This window comes from Boleophthalmus pectinirostris, unplaced genomic scaffold (assembly GCF_026225935.1).
Source record: "Boleophthalmus pectinirostris isolate CB_2022bp ecotype Guang Dong unplaced genomic scaffold, ASM2622593v1 HiC_scaffold_14, whole genome shotgun sequence".
Lineage (NCBI taxonomy): Eukaryota > Metazoa > Chordata > Actinopteri > Gobiiformes > Gobiidae > Boleophthalmus > Boleophthalmus pectinirostris.
This window is the reverse complement of record NW_026571047.1, coordinates 26,649,393-26,671,665: the sequence shown is the minus strand read 5'-3', so window position 1 is coordinate 26,671,665 and position 22,273 is coordinate 26,649,393. Positions and strand designations below refer to the sequence as shown.

Genomic DNA, 22,273 nt, shown 5'->3' with positions numbered 1-22,273 from the left:
CTCATTTCATACTTCTGTGCGGCGCCGCCGGTCAGACCTGATGTGATCTGTGAGCGTGGCGATTTTCAGTACAAATGCTTCTGTTTGTTTGCCTTGTTGGTTCTGATGGAGCGTCCCTGACTTTAGCCTGATGCTATCTCTGCTCTACTCTAGTCCCCGGCCACTGGGCAGTAAATGGGTTTTTTCACAAACTCTTGACTTTTCTATGGCCACTTCTCTGAGGAGGTTAAACAAGAAGCGCTGAGTATTACATGAGTACAACGTGGAATAAATGTACAGAGATGAAGCCCGAAAGTGAGTCGTAAATGTGAAGCGGTGACACGATTGATACTTTGTAGTGACGTCAAGTTGGCGCTGGTCTAAACATTCACCCGTTTGAGATACGTTTGTTCGTTTGTTGAGATAAATTCGTCTGGAAACTTAAAGGTTGTATAGAGGATTTTTTTAAGGGAAGAGAAATACCGCGACAGTCCTTGTGCGCGTTCAGAATTACTGTTGAAGTTTCCTGTCTAGAAGTAATTCAGCGACCGATGCGTCAGTTTTTAGACCCTTCGTCTGCTTCGGTCGCGCCATCGCTGGACGAGGTCTCCAAGAATCACCTCAGTTTGGCTTTGCTCCTTTTCCCCTTCTCTTCTTCTTTCAGCGACCTCAAAAACGGACTTTCTTTGTGGCGAACCGGTCGTGGATTCTCGTCCGCCGTCGCGACAAACTTTGTGCGAAATGCGAGGAAGCGACAGTTCGAAAAAGCCTCTAAGAACCGCTGCGTAAACCACGTAATCCCCGCGCTCCGACGAATCAGTTATACTAGGGAGTTTGACTGACAACCTAACAGCCAATAGAAAATGAGGGAGCCTCGTTTTCTATTGGCTGATGTTTATCTGGCCTCAACACGTCCACAGTTGATAGATTTTTGTCCTTTTTTTTTTTTGGTCATCATAATTACAAAGCTGCTGCGTCTCTGTAATGGTATTTTAATCTTTGACTGACAGTTTGAAACAAAAAAAAATCCTCCATACAACCTTTAAGAAAAAAATACCAGATGGATTCAAACACCACATTTGCAGGAGCATGTGATCAGTACGAGTGTTCATGGTCCTCTTTAGGGGTTTGATTTTCTCTGGAGGTGAGATGCTAACTGAAGGCATTGCTCTGACTGAAGCTCTGTTACGCAAATTAGACATTTTGTTTTAACAATCCGACCAGAAAGACTTGACTTAGCTGGAACTACAACAGATGAGATGATTAGTGCCGTTAAACAAGTCCCTCTCAATTAACAATACAGTCGTCCCTCACTATATCGCGGTTCACCGTTATAGTCAATGTTTTGTGGATTTTTTTTGTGCAATTTTCCTCGCTTTTTTTTTTTTTTTTTACAGCGTATGAAAGCGCATTGTGTTCCTCCCCCTGCATCCTGATTGTTTAAGAGACTCTAGACCACAGGTGTCAAACATATGGCCCGGGGGCCAGATCCGGCCCTCCAAGACCTTTAATGTGGCCCTCGGCTGATTTTCTATTAAAATATTTTAATTATATTTTCTATTAAAATCTTGTTAATTTTCTGTTGTGTTTATCACAGCAGCGTCTCCAGCGTCTCTGTACGTGGCCCCTCCCACCAGAGCAGCACAAATGAAGACTTGTCTCTTTCCAAACGCTCTTAAAGGACGATCGTTTTGACTGTTGACCGTGACACCCTCATCAGAAAAATGTCACAAATGAGAAAAGTGGAGCCGAGTGCAGGATTTTCCAACAAAAATTTACTTATTCCTATTTGCATACAATTTATTTTTTGCTTTAAGTTTGCATTTTTCTTAAAGTTTCAGGTTGTTCATAATATTATAATATTTTGTAAAAGAAAGAGTTCATCACTTAAAAAAGATTTCTGTAATAGATTTGTGTTTCTCTGCACAAATATTTGAACTTATTGTTATTTTTGGGGTTTATATGACATGAGTTTTCTGATCCGGCCCCTTTGGGATCAAGGTAGGTTGGCTACGGCCCCCGGACCAAAATGAGTTTGACACCCCTGCTCTAGACCATTGTCAGTCAATCTCCTCCGTGCCGTGTCTCCTGTACAGTACAGAATGCGTTCAGCTGCCAAATTTACATAAATGTTCGATCTCTATCAGTGTGATTCTGAAGTGCTGTATGTTTGCCACTTTTCTCCCCGACAAAACCCACAATGTCGACGAAACGTTCTGCACCGACAAAGGCTCCTGTGGTCGCACCCAAAAGGCACAATCGCACAAAAAGTTGGACTTCTTGACACGCTGAAGTAAGGTAGAAGTTACGTGGCTTTAGCGCGCCATTACAGAATAAATTAATCTTCGGTTCATTACATAAAGAAGGAGGAAAATAACAAAAGGACGACAGCAGCGATAAGTTTTAAGAAGGATGCAAAAAGGGTTGTAACTGTCCTGTCTGAGAAAAGTGTATAAAGTGTGTGGTGAGGGGTTTTACAGCCTTAAAACAGATATAATAATTGTAAAATATAAAGCTGACTACTTCACAGATTTCGCCTATTGTGGGGTATTTTTAGAACGTAACCCCCGCGATAAACGAGGGACCACTGTACACTCAATCTTTTTTTTGAGAATCGAACAGACTCCTGAAAATATGTTGTTTAAATCCATTTTGTATTTTTTCTAAGTCCAAGTCTAATCTAAAAAAAAACATATTTGGCTATGTTTGTTAGTGCGTGCATTGTGTCACCATGGTAACTACTAGGGATGTAACAATAACTAAAATATCTTGATATCGTATCGTCAAAAGTCTCTCAATAATATCGTGAGCCATCATAATATATCAAATTACAAGTTTCTTTGCTTAAATGTATGATTTTTAAAGTAGCAACGGCTTATACACATCGGGAACTACGTATCCCATGATTCATTTCAGCGCAAACAACATGAAGAAATATGTTTTTTTACTTGAATTCCTGCGATAATGACGGAAAGAATTCACACCAAATTCTTGTCGTTTTTGCCTCGCCAAAATATCGCAATAAATATCTTACAGAGAGATTTGGATTTCGCAATAGATTAAAAAAAACAGAGGGAAGTACATCGACCATGATCCTTTGCTTCGTTTTTTGCAAACTACATGAGTCCTTAGTTCTTTGAATTAAGTCTTGTCCAGAAATTTTTTGAGGAAAAAGTAGCATATTCACAATTTTGTTTGCCTCCACAAAATATCGCAATAAATATCGTACTGTGAGATGTATATCGTGAAAATATCGTGAGATTTGGATATTGTCACATGCTTAGTAACTACTGCCATAAACATACCTGAAGACTATGCACATTGTAGAATCGCATAAAACTTAATTTTGTTGTAAACTCCACTGATTTTTAACTCAAAAATAGAAGGTTTGCCCATTCAGTCTTAATGAACCCTGAAATATTTTAATCAGCTGTTTTTGAACACCGTGGAATTTTCCTGAAGTACAAAATTTGTGTCTCACTTTCGCGATTAAATCCTTCACGCACAGACGCTCTCGTATGTCTCTGGCTCGTCAAACCTTCGGAGCAAACGGGGTGCGATGATTGGTCTGCGCATTAGCCCCGCGGCGCTGGCTCTGGTATCTGCAGAGATCATCACAGAAGCGGAGGAGCCGGGGTCGTGTCAGGTGAAAACTCGGCTCCGGCCCTGTTCTTTTTCCACACACTCGCAGCTGTCGGGTTTCTCTCGATATATGGAAATGATAACTCTTAAAGCAGGAGTCATGCTGAGTCATAACATCCTTTTCTGTGGCGTATATTCATCTTGTATTAAACGGAGTGGTGTATTTGTAGAGCTTCTTAAAAATCAATACAAATAAAGTTAAAGGGCCATACTATGATGTCTCCAGATCGATGGTATGATAATGTTTCATCGTCAAAAATACCTGGAGTTGTGTTTTGTTTCATTCACACTTTCCTGCATATTTACGATGAGTTCTTCTCTCAAACTGGAAAAAACTCTGCTCCACCTTTTGATGCTTTGTGTTTTTAAACTTCATACACTTTCACTAGAATCTTTTGGATATTTTCAGCCCTGGAATTGACAAACTCTGAACTAAGGCTGTGCAATTAATTCAATTTTGATTGCGATTTCGATTTGTTTTTTTTGTTTTTTGTATATATGAGTAAGTATATGTATTTATTTAAACATAGAGATTGTAGAACAGCTGGTTATATAGTTTATTTTGGATATTTTTATGTTTTTCTATGCCTTATTTCATCTTCAGTGTGTATTTTCCAATCCAGTCCAATCCAACTTTATTTGTATAGCACATTTTATAAACAAGACAGTTTCCAAAGTGCTTCACACAGCAATGTAAAACATTTTACTTAAACATCAGAATTATGTTTGGAAACGTGAGGAAACTAATACAATCAGTAAGTAAAATAATAATAATAAAATCAATGAACAAAAATAATAAATATTTACATACATTTACACAATACATCGCAAAACTGCTCTAAGTACTTATTTATAGCCTGTATTTTTGTGTAGCCTGTAGTAGTAGTAGTTTTATGTAAATTATCAATAACAAAGTGTTGTGTTTTTGTTTTTGTGTGAGAGAGAAATGCTCAGTAAATGCATTGTGTAACTAAAAAATAATTGTTTGAATAATCATGATTTTGATATTGACCAAAATAATCGAGATAATGATTTTTATTTATTTATTTTATTTTTTTCATAATTGAGCAGCCCTACTCTGAACTAAAGGTAAAAGGTAGCTTGTTGAAAACTACAGCTTCATAACATCATAAGGTGGAACAGAGCATTTTGAGCTTTGGAGAAGTACAGACTAAAGTAAAGTGTTACTCAAACATGTGTAACAACATGGCTTAAAGCTCTCAAGAGTCAATTTTGCGTCATATAGACTGAACACAACATCAAAGAAAGCGCTGTCTTACCCCTCGCGGTGAGCCTCCCCCTTCTCCAGCTCTTGGATCACCCCCAGCAGCACTTTGATGGTCTCCTGGCTGGAGCTGATGAGGTTCTCCATGGCCTGGAGCTGTGCTTTGACGTCCCCGTCCTGGTTCAGAGGCACTATTTGCTTACAGGTGTTCTGCGTGGAGTCTGGCGGTGGAGAGGACAGAGGAGGAGCCGAGAGCCGCCCCGGGTGGCACTGGGCCTGGGTCATGCACCCTCCTGCCCGCGGTAGAGTCTCCGCCTGTAGCCCGTTCAGCTGTAACGTCTTCTTCTTCCTCCGCACCGAGGGACTGTCCAAACACTCCACCTGCGTCAGGGAGTTCCAGGCGATGGGCCCTGTCACTCTGGAGCCCCTGTCCGGCAGGGTGTGTGACGCTCCCTCCTCCAGGTGCAGCAGCTGCCTCTTGTCCGCCTGTTGTGGTTGTTGTACTCCTGTCCTCACGGGGGCGCTGCAGAGCTGGTAGTCCTGAGCGTCCGGGAGACAGTCGGCGTCGGCAGAGCAGCTGAGGAGCAGCTCCGAGCACAGACCGTCCGGAGCTCTGTGCTGTTCCACTGTAGCCACACACTCGTTATGAAGAAGAGCCCGGGTCCTACGAAGCCCGCTCCCCCCGCACGCTCCCCCCTCCTCCTCGTCGTCGTCCAAATCCGTCTGAGAGTGCTTCCCGTCCACCATCACCCCATTATTCTGTCCTCTGTACGTTTCCACGGCAGCCACGTGTTTAAAAGTATGTCCCTTCTTCCTCTCAAAGGGAAAAGTCTGGTATCTCTTCTTCAGGTCCGGAGACGTCTGCACCCCCGTACTCTTCGTCACGTTGGGGATGGACCTCCGAGCTGGGACCGTCATGTACTTCCTGTAGGCCACTTTGTAGGAGATGGGTTTTCCCGCCTTCCTCGCCGCCTGTAGCTCCGCCTCCCTCTGCTCGTTCTGGGCTTCACAGATGTCCTTGAATCGGACCTGGAGAGCCTTGTTCCTCTTGCGCACCTGTCGACTGGCCTCCAGGGAAAACTTCTCCAGAGCCAGAGACGTGGAGGGCACCGGGGCCGCCTCCGAGTCCGACTCTGAGTTGGTGAGCATGCATCTGCCCCCCTCTTTGCTCACCATGTTTCCTGAGGAGCATAGAGAAAGACAAGATATTAGTGCCATGTCAGTCAAGTTAGTCCAAGGCTTATTTGTCATTACTTTGTTTGAGAAAATAAAGGTTTAAGATTAATAAATATTGTTTCACCAACTAACCTCTGTACAATCATTCACTGTCATTCAATTTTGGCACCACAGCAGCAAAATAGTCTGTATTTTTTTTTTTATATTTGTGGGTTTCGGCTTCCATTTAGGACTTTTACCCATTCAAATTAATATTGTAATCTAGTAATAGTCTTGACTTGTTACTTGCTATGGCAACTGTGTTAGATTTTAATCACTCTGAAACCCAATCATACTTTGCTGCAGATGTCGTTAACATTTTCTGGGGGCGTGAAGTTAACTGAAAGCTCTACTAAGTTAGAAACTCTTCTTCTCAACTTAGATTTAGTCTAAGTTTTATTATAACACAGTTTGACCAGAAAGCGCTGACCTGGTTCAAATTACAACAAGTAGATTTGTGCTGTTCATCATATAAAGTTACAGTCCCGAGCCAGCTGGCATGAGCAGCTGTTTTTCACACTCACCATTTTTGTTGAAAATCCAAAACCAAAAATCGACATGACTAGTAGGCCTAAATGCTTTCATGACCAAATTTAAAATCTACGGTGTTTTTTGGACTATAAGTTACACTTAAAATCCATCCAAATTCAATTTTCTCAAAAATCGTCAGTGCGCCTTATAATCCAGTGCGCCTTATGTGTTAATTCTGGTTGCGTTTACTGACCTCGAACTGATTTTATGTAGTACACGGCGCTCAAAAATAAAAAATGTTAAAATGTTTTAGTAAGGCTTTGGTAAACTACGAAGCCACACCGCTTTTTGGAGCGTTATGGCTACTGTATTCTGGAACCTCGCTGAGAAAGTCCGACAGAAACTGAACCACATCAGAGCAAACGAAGCAGCTGTTTTTACAGCGCTTATAGTTTGTGCAAATTTCCCATGTGGTTTTAAGTTTCATTTCTGTAAAACGTAAACAAATGTGCACAAAGCTGCATTAAACACATAATTACTCAATGTATATTTGAGTCCTTGGAAAAAAACTAACTTAAATAATCCACCCACATTCACATTCATAATACATTTTCACCAAGACAGGGAGGTAAGTGTCGTCCGTTTGTTTCGCTTAATGCACCTTATAATCTGGTGCACCTTATGTATGAAAATAGACGAGAGAATTCAACATTATTGATATTGCACCTTACAATCCGAAAACATCCAGTACTTTACTATATAGGCCAGTGTTCTTTTTAAGACCAGCAGTTTTAATATTTAGGTTTCTATTGATCAAACCAATAAACATTCAAACCAGTCGTACACACTCTAAGCCCTGCGCTTGTAATACCAAAATTTTCCTAATGCTCAACCCAGTTCATAAACACAGAGATAACAGACCGTCCCGTTATAGGTACAGCGTCATTTCTGATTCAGTATCAAAAGTTTGAATCCTGCCCCAAAGCTGAAAATCCCGAGCTCAGACACAGAACTCCCTCCAAAACACAAAGCCCAAAACCCAAAACAGAACAGAAGCGTCACGACTCTGCATTTAGCTGTGAGGTCTGACACAGCTCACTCTTCTGCTGATTTCAAAATGAGCTCGCCACGCTCGTATATGCTGATTCAGATACACACAATTATCCACCCTCGCTGATCGGCCCTGATTGCTTTCTGTCAACAGGGACTTGGGCTGTCTGTGTACTTACCCGCGAGCTACAAAGTGGTCATTTTGTCTCGCCAATGCACTCTTGGGTATTATCAGCAGCACTCTCTCGACTTTATTAAATTAAAGTACATTTTATGAGGTCTGAGTCACAAGATATTATCCACCTCCTGTCTGGACCAGGTAACAGCGTGTCTATTATTAATCCGCTTTTTACTGTTTTTTTGTCAAATAATGTTGTGTCACTTTTTTTGGATTTAGAATGCATGTTTTTAAGGTTCTTTTTGAGCAGTATAACACATGTATGAATACTTGAGATCTATATAAACTTAATGTTTCACTGTGGCACATTCTAGGCCAAGCAATAGCAGGTAGCAGCAGGACCTTCAACTAGTGCAGGGGTCAGCAACCTTAAATACTCCAAGAGTCATATGGAGCATCTCCCACAGAAAAGAAAAGACCTGGAGCCACAAAACCCTTTTTGACATCTAAAATGAGGGTAACAATGCATATTTTTTTTTTTACCTGTGTCAAGACTATAGTTTGTTGCATTTACGAAAATAATGAAATGCTACAGAGAATATATGTCCATTCATATACACGGTCTATGCGAATGATCTGCAGACTTATATAAAGAACAGACTCACCATCAGCAGCACATCCTCTGTCACCGAAAGAACACTCATATTACACTGAGTCGTGCTTTAGTCCGACAGGAGCTGATGACATCAGCACACAAGTAGCACATATAGTTTATGCAAATGAGCTATGTGGTTTTAAGTTTCGTTTCTGTAAAACGTAAACAAATGTGCACAAAGATGCATGAAACACATTATTATTAACATTTGACGTTTGAGACCTCCTCGTAGGAAATAAAAATCCAAACTTTAATTATCCACCCATAGCGAACTAAAACTGCTGTCTGCTTCTGTGTTCCGGCATCATTTTTATCACGTGTAGTACCACTATACCAGTCTCAAATCAATCTACTCATGTGGCATTAAATGTGCTGTTTTCTTCAGAAACTTTCCATCATTTACCTACCAGGGGTCAAAAAGCTCAATGTATCATGCTGCTGGTGTAGTCTGGGCTCAGATCTTTGCTGGGTGTTGCACATCACCGGCACATATTTTGAGTGACAAAAATATTAAAAACATGTTTTTTTTTTTGTTTGTTTGTTTGTTTGTTTTTTTTATGTAATACAACTAAAATTAAAAGAGCACTATGCGACAGTATGCTGTAAAATCCATCTTATTTTATTTTTGATTACTTCAAAATACCTTACAAATGCATTCTCATTGTCAGTGTAGTCGCCTCTCCACAGATCTGACCTGTAACTTGGAAATTGATACATTTAATGTCCTGAAAACCAAGGCAAAGAAAAGGCATCTCCACAGAAACAAGCAGTTGATGGACCCTCCATCGGAAAAGTTACTCAGTGCACTTTTAAGATAAACCTTCATTTTGTTCAAGCATAAATAGCAAGCTTAAAACAGGTCTAAACCAGTTCTGGACTGTACCTAAACTAGGACTAAACTAGGTCTAGAGCAGGACTAAGAAATCCAGGACTAAACCAGGTCTAACTAGATCAAACCAGTGTGGACTTTTCCCATTCTGCCACCGAGAACTAAGTCTGTGTTTCACATACGACATACAAATTCCCGTTTCTCTTGCTATTAAATTTATGAAATCACATAATCCATTTTGTTCATTCATTTGACATTGATTTAGCTCAAAAGAAAAGTTTTTGGAGGACACAGGAATTGTTAAAAATTATTCAAAAAGGCTGCCAAGGATTTTAGCCGACCTTGTTTGTGCTTTTTCATACTAAAACTACAATTGCAAAAATGGAACAGTCAGTGGCCTTAATTGCAAAATGTTATGACTAAAATATAATTCAAATGATCAGTGTTGAAAGCTGAATAGATTTCATAAATACATGTTTTACATGCAACTTTTCTCTAATAGGTCGTTTTGAGTTGCTGGGAAAATGCATTGGCGATGTTTTTAAAGCGCTCATATTACGCTATTTTCTCATCTATGTTATAATGTCACGGGAGTTTTGTTTCATTCACACATGTTTAACACACAAACCCTCCTTCAGACGGCAGGGCTTAATGCTCAATTCCGATTTTTTTGTGAAATCCGATCTTTTTGCGAGGTCGTTCACATTTCCAAATAATGCGACTTGTATGTGACTCCAGTGGAACAGTAAACGGCCCGAAAGTGTCCCACATGTGCACTGGAAACACGACGGCGTCAACCGCAGCGAGCGTCTCTGTGTTTACAGAAGTTGTCCAAACATGGACGCGAGCATTGAGCACCTGGAGATTTTAAAGTTCCTCTCGTACCGGAGCCAGAACATGAACAACTTACTTGTTTTAAGGAGGAGATTGAGAAGGAGAAGGACGAGGTTTTTGGCCGTGGTGTTTTGTGGGACAGCGGCAGCGACGTCCGTTGAAAGGAACGTGTGGATGTGGAGACGGAGCCAAGAGTGGTGAGTGGTGATGTGCTTCGCTTCAGTGACACGGAGTTCATTAACAATTTTCGCCTACTTCAGTGCAGAATAGTGACGTTTGTGGCTTGTTGATAACGTGTAGGTCAGATGAATGCGCTTTGACCGTTCAGACTGAAGTCGCATGTCAAAAGATCAGATATGTATCAGTTTCAGGAGCACATATCCAAGTGTCCTGGGTCGCATTTGAAAAAATCAGATCTGTGTTGTTCAGACTGTCATTAAAAGATCAGATACAGGTCACATAGGGGAAAAAAAATCTGATTTGGGTCACTTCAGGCTGCAGTCTGAACATAGACTAAATTGAGCTTGGACCATAATTGTGCTGCTGTGTGTAAAAGAGACACCAGCGCCTTCAGTGTCTGAGGAAGTTGTCCTTTTACCATGTAGTAGGGATGGGCATTCGATGAAATTTTCTTAATCGATCGTCGGAAGAATTAACGATCGATTATCGATTAATCATTAACGTTTTTAATCTGCATAAATAAATTCAACTTTACGACATATAAACCATAACGACTCTAGAGCCACATCAGCCCGTTTGAGATTATAATGTGTTTAATGCAGCTTGGCGCAACTCTTGCAGAAACGAAACTTAAAACCGCATGGATAATTTGCATAAACTAAGCGAAAAAAAACACAAAAAAAACAAAACAGCTCTTGTGCGCTGATGTGGTCAACTTCTGTCAGATTAAAAAATATGACTCAGTGGAATACAGGTCAGTGTGATCATATTTGCGTTTGTCAAAACCAGGACACCGTACGGGAGGTGGGAGGTGGGGCCTCGTTATCGACATTGAGCGACTCTCACCTGGCAAAGCTTTTTCCCACTGGACACCGAAACATTGGAATTTCTTGTACAAATCATCGTTAAATACGCATTTGTGCTTCGGTACGTTGCAGACTGATCGACTGTTTGTGTCTCGCTCCTTCTGAGTGCAGAGACACATGTATGGACCCTGTTTACACACAGCAACCTGCATTCGGTTTGTTGATTAAAATAAATGTAATCGATGAAATGCTTAATGATCAATTATCAATTAATTGACTAATCATCTCTACCATGTAGACAGAACCATGATAACTCTGTTCTATAAAACGTTAATGGAATCAGCTTTAACTTTTTCACTGGTTTCATGGTTTGGGAGCATCTCTGCTCAAAACAAAAACTCCCTGAATCAGTTGGTTAAATGGGCGAGTGAGGTGATTGTCCATCCTCAGATGGAGCCTGGACTCTCTGTACTCAAGACACTTACAGAGGACGTCCCAGAATATTTTAAAGGACGTGCAACATCCACTAAAGTCAGAGTTTCAGCTGCTTTGCTCTAGTCCCAAGATCTAGAACAAATCATTTTAAAAGGAGCTTTGTTCCAGCTGCTATTGTACTTATGAATGAACTGTAATCTATTCATCTATCAATTTTAGTACATTTGTCTTGGAAAAATCATGTGTTTTTATATATTTATTGTGATTTTAGCCAAGCCTGTTGGATGAATTTAACTAATTGTTTATAACACGGCATGTTATAATGAAACATATATCATTATAACATGGCTTAAAACCCACAAGAGTGACTTTTGTGTAATGCGGGACCATTTCATTTAAATGTCAGAATAGGGATTGTTGTCAAAAGGCTAAAAATATAATAGATCTACACAAAACACATACATTGTAGAATTCTGAAATGTCTAAGTAAGTTTTTTGGAAGAACCTAATTTTTTTCCCATGTATTTGAACAAAATCTATCTTACCTCACTGCAGATATATTGCATAAACAGCTCTTGAGGTCAAAATAAGTCCGCTGCGTCCTGTTCGCAGTTTAATGTTCGATAATCAGGACGTGCAAGTTAGCATGCTAGTTGTTGATAGCTTCAGCGTCATGGCAAATCTCCACTCCGGTCTCTGAAAGTTGTGAAAAGCGCTCAGTCCGCTACTTGCTGCCTCCATCTAACTTTAAAGCATTTTCATGTTCGAATAATCAGGAAGTGAGCGGTTAGCATGCTAGTTGTTAGTAGTTAGTTGTTAGCTTTACCATCACGGCGAAACTCCACTCTGGTTTCTGAGCGTTGCGAAAAGTTGCTTCTGTTTTTTAAGACGGTAAAAATCATATTAGTTTATTGATTGGCAGCGTGAATCACCATATATTTTGCAAGTGTTTTTCTTTTCTTTTTTTTCTCTCTTGACTCATCTCATCAGGGTCACAGAAACTGAAACTATTTGATTACCAGCTTGTGTTATCAGTCTATAATCAAGTAATGCCTTTTGACCTTCACGCCAAAGAGAGCGGCGGCGTAATCACAGCAGCTCCATACATACATTTCCCCATTAGGACCCCCGCTGTGATCCTGCGGGCGGCTCTGGCTCCGACTCTGACTTTACCCTGAGTGAACTGTGAGAAGGGCTTTTTCTCAGTAATCACCGAGGCAAGTTGTGAATGAAAAAATAATACGCTTGAGGTTTTGGTTCTGATTCAACTGGTCTAGATTAAAATAACTTCACTAATACGTTGTTAAAGGTCATTTATTACACAAAACTGACTCTCGTGAGCTTTAAGTTAGAGCCCTGGACTGCGGGAAGCGACCCAAAATAGTTCGGCGGGGGACACATTTTGAAAGCTCATTGCGGGCGCAGGTGGGGACTGGGACTGCGAAACACGAAACAAAAAAAATATGAGGTTATGTTTATATGATGACGGTCTGAACAGAAGACGGAAAAGTGGTGTCTTCACTTTATATTCCGCGTTTAGATGAGAGTTTTCAGGAGGAAATCTGCGTGCCTACAGTTCGATTACCGTATTTTCTGCACTATTAGGAGCTCTGGATTATAAGGCGCACTGTCATTAAATGGTCTATTTTCGAACTTTTTTCACAAATAAACCGCACCGGACTTTAAACGAAACACAACAGTTGGATGGGTGAGTGGTTTTGTTTGTTTGTTCGTTCACGGTGACTCTGGGCTTTGTTCAGTTGTGGCGTGTAGGGAGGGTGCTGTCTGGGACCGCTGGATTGTCGGCGTGTTCGCAGTGACTCAGTTGTTCAGTCGTGTCTAGAAGTGGCACATTGGACTCGCTTTTTCCGGTTCGTTCCTTCGTTCCGTTCCTCGTCGGCGTGGAGTGATGAGTGTGTCTGTGGGTGTTTTTCGCTGTGCGGTCGCTGTCTGCTCCGTGTGTGTTTGCGTGCGCTGCGGGTGGTGCGGCTTTGTAGTTTACTGAAGTCGTGCTGGGACACCCGAGTGGATTCGTGTATAGGGCGCTCTGGATTGTGGGGCGTGCAGTCGTTTTTTGATGGGGTTGGAGGCTTAAGAGCGCGACCTATAGCCTCGAAAATACAGTAGGTATGCATGCCAGGTTTCTGTGTATTGTATGTATGTGAGGTAAACGTGTACGCGACGTGAGCAGATCTGACCAGAGTTTTGCGTCTTGGGCAGTGTAGACATAAACGCTACGGTGGAGCATATTCAACTTTTCCACTCTGGAGGGTGGTTTCAGATTTTTGCGTTTTTAAGCCCCAAAAACGCCATCACCGTCTAAACCAGGGGTGGGCAAACTTTTTAACTCGTGGGCCACAAAGGGTTCTAAAATTTGACGGAAGGGCCAAACCAAGAGTAGATGGATGGAGTTTTTTGGTAATCCACCTCATAAGAGAAAAAAATAATAATAATAAAAAAAAAGAAAACATATTCCATGTTATTGAAATACCCAATAACTGAAAAAAATTACCAAGCATTATAACAAAATATCTGTCTTTCAAGTCCCGCAGTATTTACTATTTATTGAAATGACTATTAAAACACTGAAAATTATTATTATTATTCTATTCTTCATGTTCGGTGGGCCGGATTAATAAGATTGAAGGCTCCCAGGCTGTAGTTTGCCCACGAAAGGCACTTCCGATAAAATATTTTGTCGTTTTTACCCACAAGCATTCTCATGTAAACAGGCCCTGAGTGTAAATTAAAATATACAAATGATTAAGGCATGTCTATCATACATCATTTATGCTGCATATTTTATTTGGCATTAATAAAAACATTTTAAGCAGCCTAAACTAAACTTGTGGCTGTGGTTTATAATTCCTTTCCGCTTCTCAATGTTTGATAGAGCTTAAAGGTTGTATGGAGGATTTTTTTGTTTTTTTTTGTTTCAAATTGTCAATGATAGATTATAGAGGTGCAGTAGCCTTGTAATTATGATGACCAAAAAAAAGAGAATAAAAATTCATCAACTCTGGACGTGGTGGGGCTAAACATTTGCCAATAGATAACGACACTGCCTCGTTATCTGTGAGCTGACAGGCTGTCAATCAATCTCCCTACGTTTCTAGCGTAACTGACTTGCCTGCGCGCCGCCGGTACGTGGTTTACGTACGACTGTCACGCAGTCCACAGACGCAAGACGCACAGACGCTGTTTACTCCACCAACGCAACAGTTCTTAGCGGCTTTTTTTGACCTATATCTTCCTCGCAGTTAGCACAAAGTTTGTTGCAATGGCGACAAGAATCCAGGAGCAGTTAGCCGCAAAAGAAAGTCCGTTTTTGAGGTCGCTGAAAGAAGAAGACAAGGGGAAAAGCAGCGAAGCCAAACTAAGGTGATTCTTGAAGATTCATTCCAGCGATGGCGCGACTGAAGCAGACGCAGGGTCTAAAGACTGACGCACTGGTCCACAAATTACTCCTGGACAGGACACTTCTGCTTATTATGAAAACGTACTTTATTTCCAAGAGCTAGACAAACGTTTTTCAGGACACGAAAGCGAATATCCTATGTCTGAAAACGTAATTTTCAAGGCAAAGAAAGAGTCCGCTTGCTGCTGCGTGTTGTAGCTAGTTCATTCGCACTGAATCTCCACGCAACCTTCTCTGCTCCCCTTTCCTGCTCCTGTCCCCGCTGCCCGATCCGCTCTTCCCCCTGCTCCTCACTTCTCCGGGCACGGAATCTCCCCGCTCCCTCTCCTCTCTCTCCGCTCCTCACTTCTCCGTCTTGCCTAACCAACACTGTAGTTAGTTGTTTACAAGTCATGTGCAGTTCACCGGCTGTAAACAAACCTGTTTCTGGTGTAAGGAGGAGGAGGGAGGAGGCGTTTCTACGTAGGAGCTGTAGGGGGAGGGGGGGTGGTTTCACGCATGCGCAACATTTGAAAAAGGACAAACAGTCGCTGGATTTCTCGTTCCTTGGAAAATCCTCTATACAACCTTTAAGTCATGTTTTGTTGTTTTTACCTCCTCAAAAACAGACCTGGAGTTGTGTTTTGCTTCATTCACACATGTTTAAGTTACCCTTTATTATTATTAGTCAATCTGCATCTCCAAAACTCAAAATGCCCTGTTCCACCTTGAGATGTCGTGACGCGGTAGTTTTCGCGTTAACAGCTGCCTTTTATCTTTTGTTCAAGTAGAGTTTGGCAATTCCAGGGCTGAAATTATCCAAATAATTCTGGTGAAGCTTAAAAACACAGTGTAGCACAAGGTGGAACAGAGTGTTTTTAGTTTTGCAGTCATCGTTTTATCACCATCCATCCAATTTATTTGTGTGGGGGTTAGAAATGTCCCTGGTTTAATTTTACTGTTTTTGAATTTCATCTTTTTCGCTAAAACATTGAAAATACACACTGAAATATTCCATTAATTTATGACAGAGTTTCTGCAATTATTGAATCTTTTTTTTTTGTTTTGTTTTAATTAAATTGGCATTTAGCAGTGTGGAAAACAAATGTTATTATGCTTATCATGTTTTCTGTTTATTTCACTTGTATCTGATTAATCTGTTTAAGAAATTGAAGCCAAAAACAAAAACATATTTACACAATTAAATTTTTATATTTAGATTTATACTTATTTTATTTTATATTTTCTTACTCAACATCTTCAGGAGGGATCTCTAGTGAATCAAAGAGAGAAAGGTTTGGTACGAACATGGTAATACTATTGATACTTTGCAGTGACATCATTGCTGGGGGTGTTCTACATGTGCGTGTGTGGTAGAATGTTCAGCGGTACCGTGGGGACGCAATTAGTAAACACTGTCAAAAATAGTTCTAAGTTAGATAAAAATGGATTAAAACAACACATTTTCAAGAGATTGTGATTCATGATCCTGTTTAGGCGTTTAATTTTCAACAAAAAAGTGAAAGTGACAAACAGAAAAAACTCTGAGATTGTGTTAAAATAAAAGTTTAAAATGTAACAAAGCTTTAGACAGAGCAGAGCCTTCAGTTAGCGTCACACCTTCATCGTATCTTGATGAAATAAGTTGCAAAGTATCAAAAAAACATTGTGAGATAGGGCCAACAATACCAACTACAACCACCAGAGGGCAGTAAACTTTTATATATATATATATATATATATATATATATTTTTTTTTAAACAAATATGTTATGTTTTTCTGATATAACAAAAATAAAATATGTCTCAGGGCACTGCAATGTAAACATATTTCCAAGCATTAAGAAAAAAAATCTATATAAATAAGTGCATATATAAAAAAGTTATGCTGTTATATTTTTGATAAGTGTTCCAGGAAAGGCTGCCAAACCTTCACAAAACTGTCACCTTTATCCTTCAAATCATGCCAAATCTTGTCCATTCATTTTTTTAAAATTCAATTAACCACATCTTAAATTGAGGAACTGTTTCCATAAGGTTAATGGAACTTTTTTTTTTTTTTTTTTTGCGATTATCATTCCATATACCACAGTGTTTTGTTCAGGGGAGAGAAAACAAACAAATCCATCTTGGGCTCTGCGAAAAGAGCATTTATACAAACTAAGGGATCGGCATTTGATTAAATTTTCTTAATCGATTGTCGGGAGAATTAATGATTGTTTTTATCTTGAAATTTCCATTGTTATTATTACTATTACTAATCTGCATAAATAAACTCAACTTTACAACATATAAACCATAACCACTATAGAGCCACATCAGCCCGTTTGACATTATAATGTGTTTAACGCAGCTTTGACACATTTGTTTAGGTTTTACAGAAATGAAACTTAATTAATTTGCATGAACTATAAGTGCTGCTCTTCGCTGTTTATTTAACAGTAATTTCACTTTATTTATGTTGGTCAGTTTATTTATTTTGGCTGCTGTTGTGATGAAAAGACTGTAAAGTGTTTTGTCTTTTGGACGATGTGCACTCAACTTTATGTTGCACTAACCGGGGTGCTGTGTTTACATGCACCATGACGAAACCGGGAGACTCAAAAAAAAACCCGATCATACCCGGGACACTGAGTGGTTCAGTGATCTCCAAGGAGCCAGAGCCCAAACGTGGGACTGTGAGGCCACAACTCCAGTGTTTGTGTCAGATGCAGCCTCGTCTCCTTACACTACGTACAGCAACCTACATTCAGTTTGTTGATTAAAAATGAACGTGATCGACGAAATTCTTAATAGTTAAAAGGTTGTATAGAGGATGTTTTAAGGGAAGAGAAATACAGCGACTGTCCTTGTGCATGCATGACACCACCCCCTCTACAGCTCCCTCAGTAGAAACACCTCCTCCTCCCGCCTCTTTACTCTAGAAATCACGTTTGTTTACATCTAGTACGTGTTCAGAATTACTGTTGAAGTTTCCTGTCTAGAAGTAATTTAGCGACCGATGCGTCAGTTTTTAGACCCTTCGTCTGCTTCAGTCGCGCACTCGCTGGAAGGAATCTCCAAGAATCACCTCAGTTTGTCTTCGCTCCTTTTCCACTTCTCCTCTTCTCTCAGAGACTTCAAAAACAGCCTTTCTTTTGCGGCGAACTGGTCGTGGATTCTCGTCCGACATCGCAACAAACTTTGTGCGAAATGCGAGGAAGCTACAGTTAGAAAAAGCCTCTAAGAACCGCTGCATAAACCACGTAATCCCCGCGCGCCGACGAGTCAGTTACACTAGAAACGTAGGGAGTTTGAGTGACAACCTGACAGCCAATAGATAAAGAGGGAGCCTCGCTTTCTATTGGCTGATGTTTATCTGGCCTCAACACGTCCACAGTTGATAGATTTTGATTTTTTTTTTTTTTGGTCATCGCTTCTGCGTCTCTGTAATGGTATTTTAAACTTTCATTGAGAATTTGAAGCAAAAAAAAAAATCCTCCATACAACCTTTAATCGACTAATCATGACCATACTTGAATACCAATTAAAAATATCATACTAGAACGTTTTAAATTTTGGACAAGACTAAAACAAATGGGTGGACAAGTGGTAGGAAAATATTTTGTGCAATTTTGCTTTTGAATAATGAAGCCTGTGCGTGTACTTTTATATTTTACTATGTGAGCTGTACCCGAGCAAACAATTTATCCTGAATTTTTCTATAAATTCCCATTCAATTCTCAGTATTTTCTTTTCAGTTGCGAGATCAGACCGCTGCCTTGGCTGAGGTCTGGTGTTTTGGTCACGTTACAGAGTCTACCTGTTTATCTCCCACCTTTTTCCCCTCGCGTTCCTCTTTGCCTGTTCCCCGTCCCTGTGCAGCGGACTCTATCCGGTATTTTAACTTGTGAAACCGAATGCTTTCTGACATGTTTTCACTCCGGGCCAAATGATGTGTCCCCGCTCCGCAGACCTGAGTCGTTATCCGTCGGGTTCAGGTCGGGTTAGCGTTACCGTGGCAACACTTTCCTCCTCCTTGGGGCTTTAGCACCAGCCCCTCTTACAAAAATAAACTAAAGGAATTAATTAAAAACAGCATGAGTCAACATTAAAAGAAGTGGGGGATTTTTATTAAAGGTTTATATAACGCGCAAAGACTCCAGGCGGTTTTAGTCACTGGTCTGACCTATCTACTAGCGGGTCAACCAAAACACTACCGTTACATCATCTCATTAAAATTTAAATGTTGAAACTGCATGGAGACGAAGACAGACCAAGTTACAGGTCACGTCTGTGGGGAGGCGACCCCGCTCACAGTCAGAATGTCTGTTTTTCTAGGCATTTTTGAGCTGTAAATCCACCATTTAATTGAATAAATGTAAGGTAGAGCTGTTTGTAGAGCCTACTGCCTCCGCTCAATTTCATTTGTTTCCAGCGACTCGGTCAGGAATCGGAATACACTAGACCCCGGAAGAGCGAGTCTGGGCACCAGCCAATCAGCGAAGAGCTATATATTCTGTGTTGGCAACGATTCCCAAGCTCAAGGATTTAAAGCCGGAATAAAGAGAATGTTTGGTGAATTTTATCAAGGGGAAGCTTAATATAGTCGTCCCACGCTATATCACGGTTCACCTTTCGTGGTCTCGCTGTTTTTTAGGCTGATTCAGGACTAAACCAGGTCTAAACCAGACTAATCTTGGAGTTAAGAGAGAGAACGTCGAGCAGGGTGTCTGTGAAGCGCGATCGGGCAATTGCCGTTCTTACGTTTGCAAGGTGATCCGGTCTTTTCTCCTGCGGTCACCTCCGAGCCTGTCCCGACCGTGAGTCCTGTTTCAGTCCTGTTTCAGTCCTGGTTTAGTCCTGGTTCAGTCCTAGTTCAGTCCTGGTTTAGTCCTGGTTTATTCCTGTTTTAGTCCTGTTTCAGTCCTGGTTTAGTCGTAGTTCAGTCCTGTTTTAGTCCTGTTTTACTCCTAGTTCAGTCCTGGTTTAGTCCTAGTTTACTCCTGCTTTAGTCCTGTTTTAGTCCTGTTATAGTCCTGGTTTAGTCCTGTTTTAGTCCTGTTATAGTCCTGTTTTAGTCCTGGTTTAGCCCTGGTTTAGTCCTGTTTTAGTCCTGTTTTAGTCCTGTTTTAGTCCTGTTTAGTCCCTGTTTAGTCCTGTTTTAGTTTTAGTGTTTTAGTCCTGGTTTAGCCCTGGTTTACCCCTGTTTTAGTCCTGTTTTACTCCTAGTTCAGTCCTGGTTTAGTCCTGTTTTAGTCCTGTTCCTGTTATAGTCCTGTTTATAGCCCTGGTTTAGTCCTGTTTTAGTCCTGGTTTAGCCCTGTTTTAGTCCTGGTTTAGCCCTGGTTTAGTCCTGGTTTAGTCCTGGTTTAGTCCTGGTTTAGTCCTGGTTTAGCCCTGGGTTAGTCTGGGTTAGTCTTTCAGTCCTTAGACTTTAAGTTAAGTGTTTTTGAGTTTTTGTTGGATACAGAGTCGTCGCTTTCATCTCTCAACAAAAAGAAGCTGGATTTGCATATTGTAATGTAATAGTAATAATAGAATTCAAACATTTGCATATTTTAATATCTTGCATTGCAGTTTCATGAGATTAAGACGGCAGTTTTTATTGTAAGAGACGTTTAAACACAATTATACCAGAATGCAATATTGTTGTGTGTCGTTGAATATACTGGTTAAACGGTTCGTATTACAATATTTTCTGATCTGTGTTATAAAGTTGTTTCCTCGTCACAAACAAACCCGGAGTTGTGTTTTGTTTCATTCGCACACGTTTAAACTAATCCTTTGTTTTTAGCCTTTTCCAGCTCGCGATGTCACGAAGCTTTAGATTTGAAGTAAATTTTTACCTTTTACCTTTTGTTCAATTATCTATGGCTGAAATCAACAAACGTCAACAAACCCTGCGCGTTTAAGCCGAGTTATTCTCTCCGTTCCACCTTGTGATGTCATGTGGTAGTGTTTTTAAACTCCATACACCTTCACTAGAATCATTTGGATGATTTCAGACCTGGAATTTCCGATCTCTACTGAACAAAAGGTAAAAAAAAGTAGGTGTTAATTCGAGAACTAACGCTTCCTGACATCGCAAGGTGGAAAAGAGGAATTTCATGTAGACAGACTAAAAATAAACGTGTGTGAATGAAACAAAACACGAGAAAAAACGAGAGAAATGCCTTTTAAATTACGCTTTGCAATTGTGATAAATAGTAAAAGACGATGCAAGGAAATGATGATGATGAAAATAATACTAGTTGAAGTATAGTGACAAAAAATGTTGATTAAAAAAGGGGTTGAAAAAGTAAAAAAAATAAATAAATTGGTATAAATTGGCCAAAATATATCAGTATAAGGGGGCCAAGCGATGTGTTTATGCCGCTCTACCACATTACTTTTGTTTCATTTAACTGAATTTGTGTCTATGTGTGTGGTTTTTATGTTGAATATTGTATTTTGTTAAATGTTGTATACTGTTGAGTTTAATAAATCAAGAAAAAACTACCAATCAACCAAAAAAAAACAAACAAACAAAACCACACAACGTCAGGTCTGTTTTTGAGGAGGTAACATTACAACATGGCTTAAATCTCACAAGAGTCCATTTTGTGAAATACAGGACCTTTAATAAGCTCGTTTCTTCCAATCGGAAACGACAAACTCGCCTTAAGAGGTTTTGTAGATTCTTTTATCCGTTTGTTTTTACCGTTTTGTCCTTGTCAAAATTAGCAAACTTCAGTCTTTTGTGCTCGCTCCCTATTGTGTCGGTTTTATAAATTGCTCTCTTTTCTGCTTATTGAACTGTATCATACTACTCGGAAAACGTCTGTTTACGAAGAACGTTTCCGCTACCTGCTCGTTGCCATGGAGATGTCATCGCTTTGCCTGGAATGTCGCACGGTATGGCATTAATCTAGGTGTCTGTCTTGTAACTTTTTCAGCTTTTTAAGACTCAAAAATACCTAGAAAAACAGACATTACGACTGCGAACGGGCTTGCCTCTCCACAGATCTGTGTGTCACGTGGTCTGGTGGTGCCAACTGCTTGTCTCCATGGTGATAGAGATACATTAACGCCATACTGTGGAACATTCCAGGCCATGCAACATAACATAACATCTCCGTGGGGATAAGGAGACAAAACAACAAACCTTTCTTCAGAAAAATTACGCAGTGCATCTTTATTTACGACAAAAATTGAAATGGTTATTTGGTTTGATAGATATTTTCCAAGTAATTATAATTATTTTGTGTCAGTAAAGACTTTGATAACGTCTTTACGTGGTCAGTTGTGAATACATTTTTTTTTTTTTAAATGCTGTGAATTTGGAAATACTGTTAATAAGTATTGTGAGATAGGGCCAATGATACCAACTACAACCACCAGAGGGCAGTAAAGTCGAAATAAACACTGTATTTTTTTATGTTTAACAATGTGTGCTGTGCCCGAACACACAATTTA

The 22,273-nt window shown here is 40.2% G+C and overlaps 2 protein-coding genes across 2 annotated transcripts in view; one reads left to right on the top strand and one right to left on the bottom strand.

Moving 5' to 3' along the window:
* LOC110174603 (inhibitory synaptic factor 2A) overlaps positions 1–6,022 on the bottom strand; it is a 74,296-nt gene extending 68,274 nt beyond the window's left edge. Inside the window, exon 1 of the mRNA XM_055150425.1 lies at positions 4,902–6,022. Within this exon, the coding sequence (XP_055006400.1) occupies positions 4,902–6,022 (1,121 nt within the window). The remainder of the gene's footprint in view (positions 1–4,901) is intronic.
* dock1 (dedicator of cytokinesis 1) overlaps positions 1–22,273 on the top strand; it is a 708,121-nt gene that overhangs the window by 382,814 nt on the left and 303,034 nt on the right. The gene's annotated exons all lie outside the window — the stretch shown is intronic.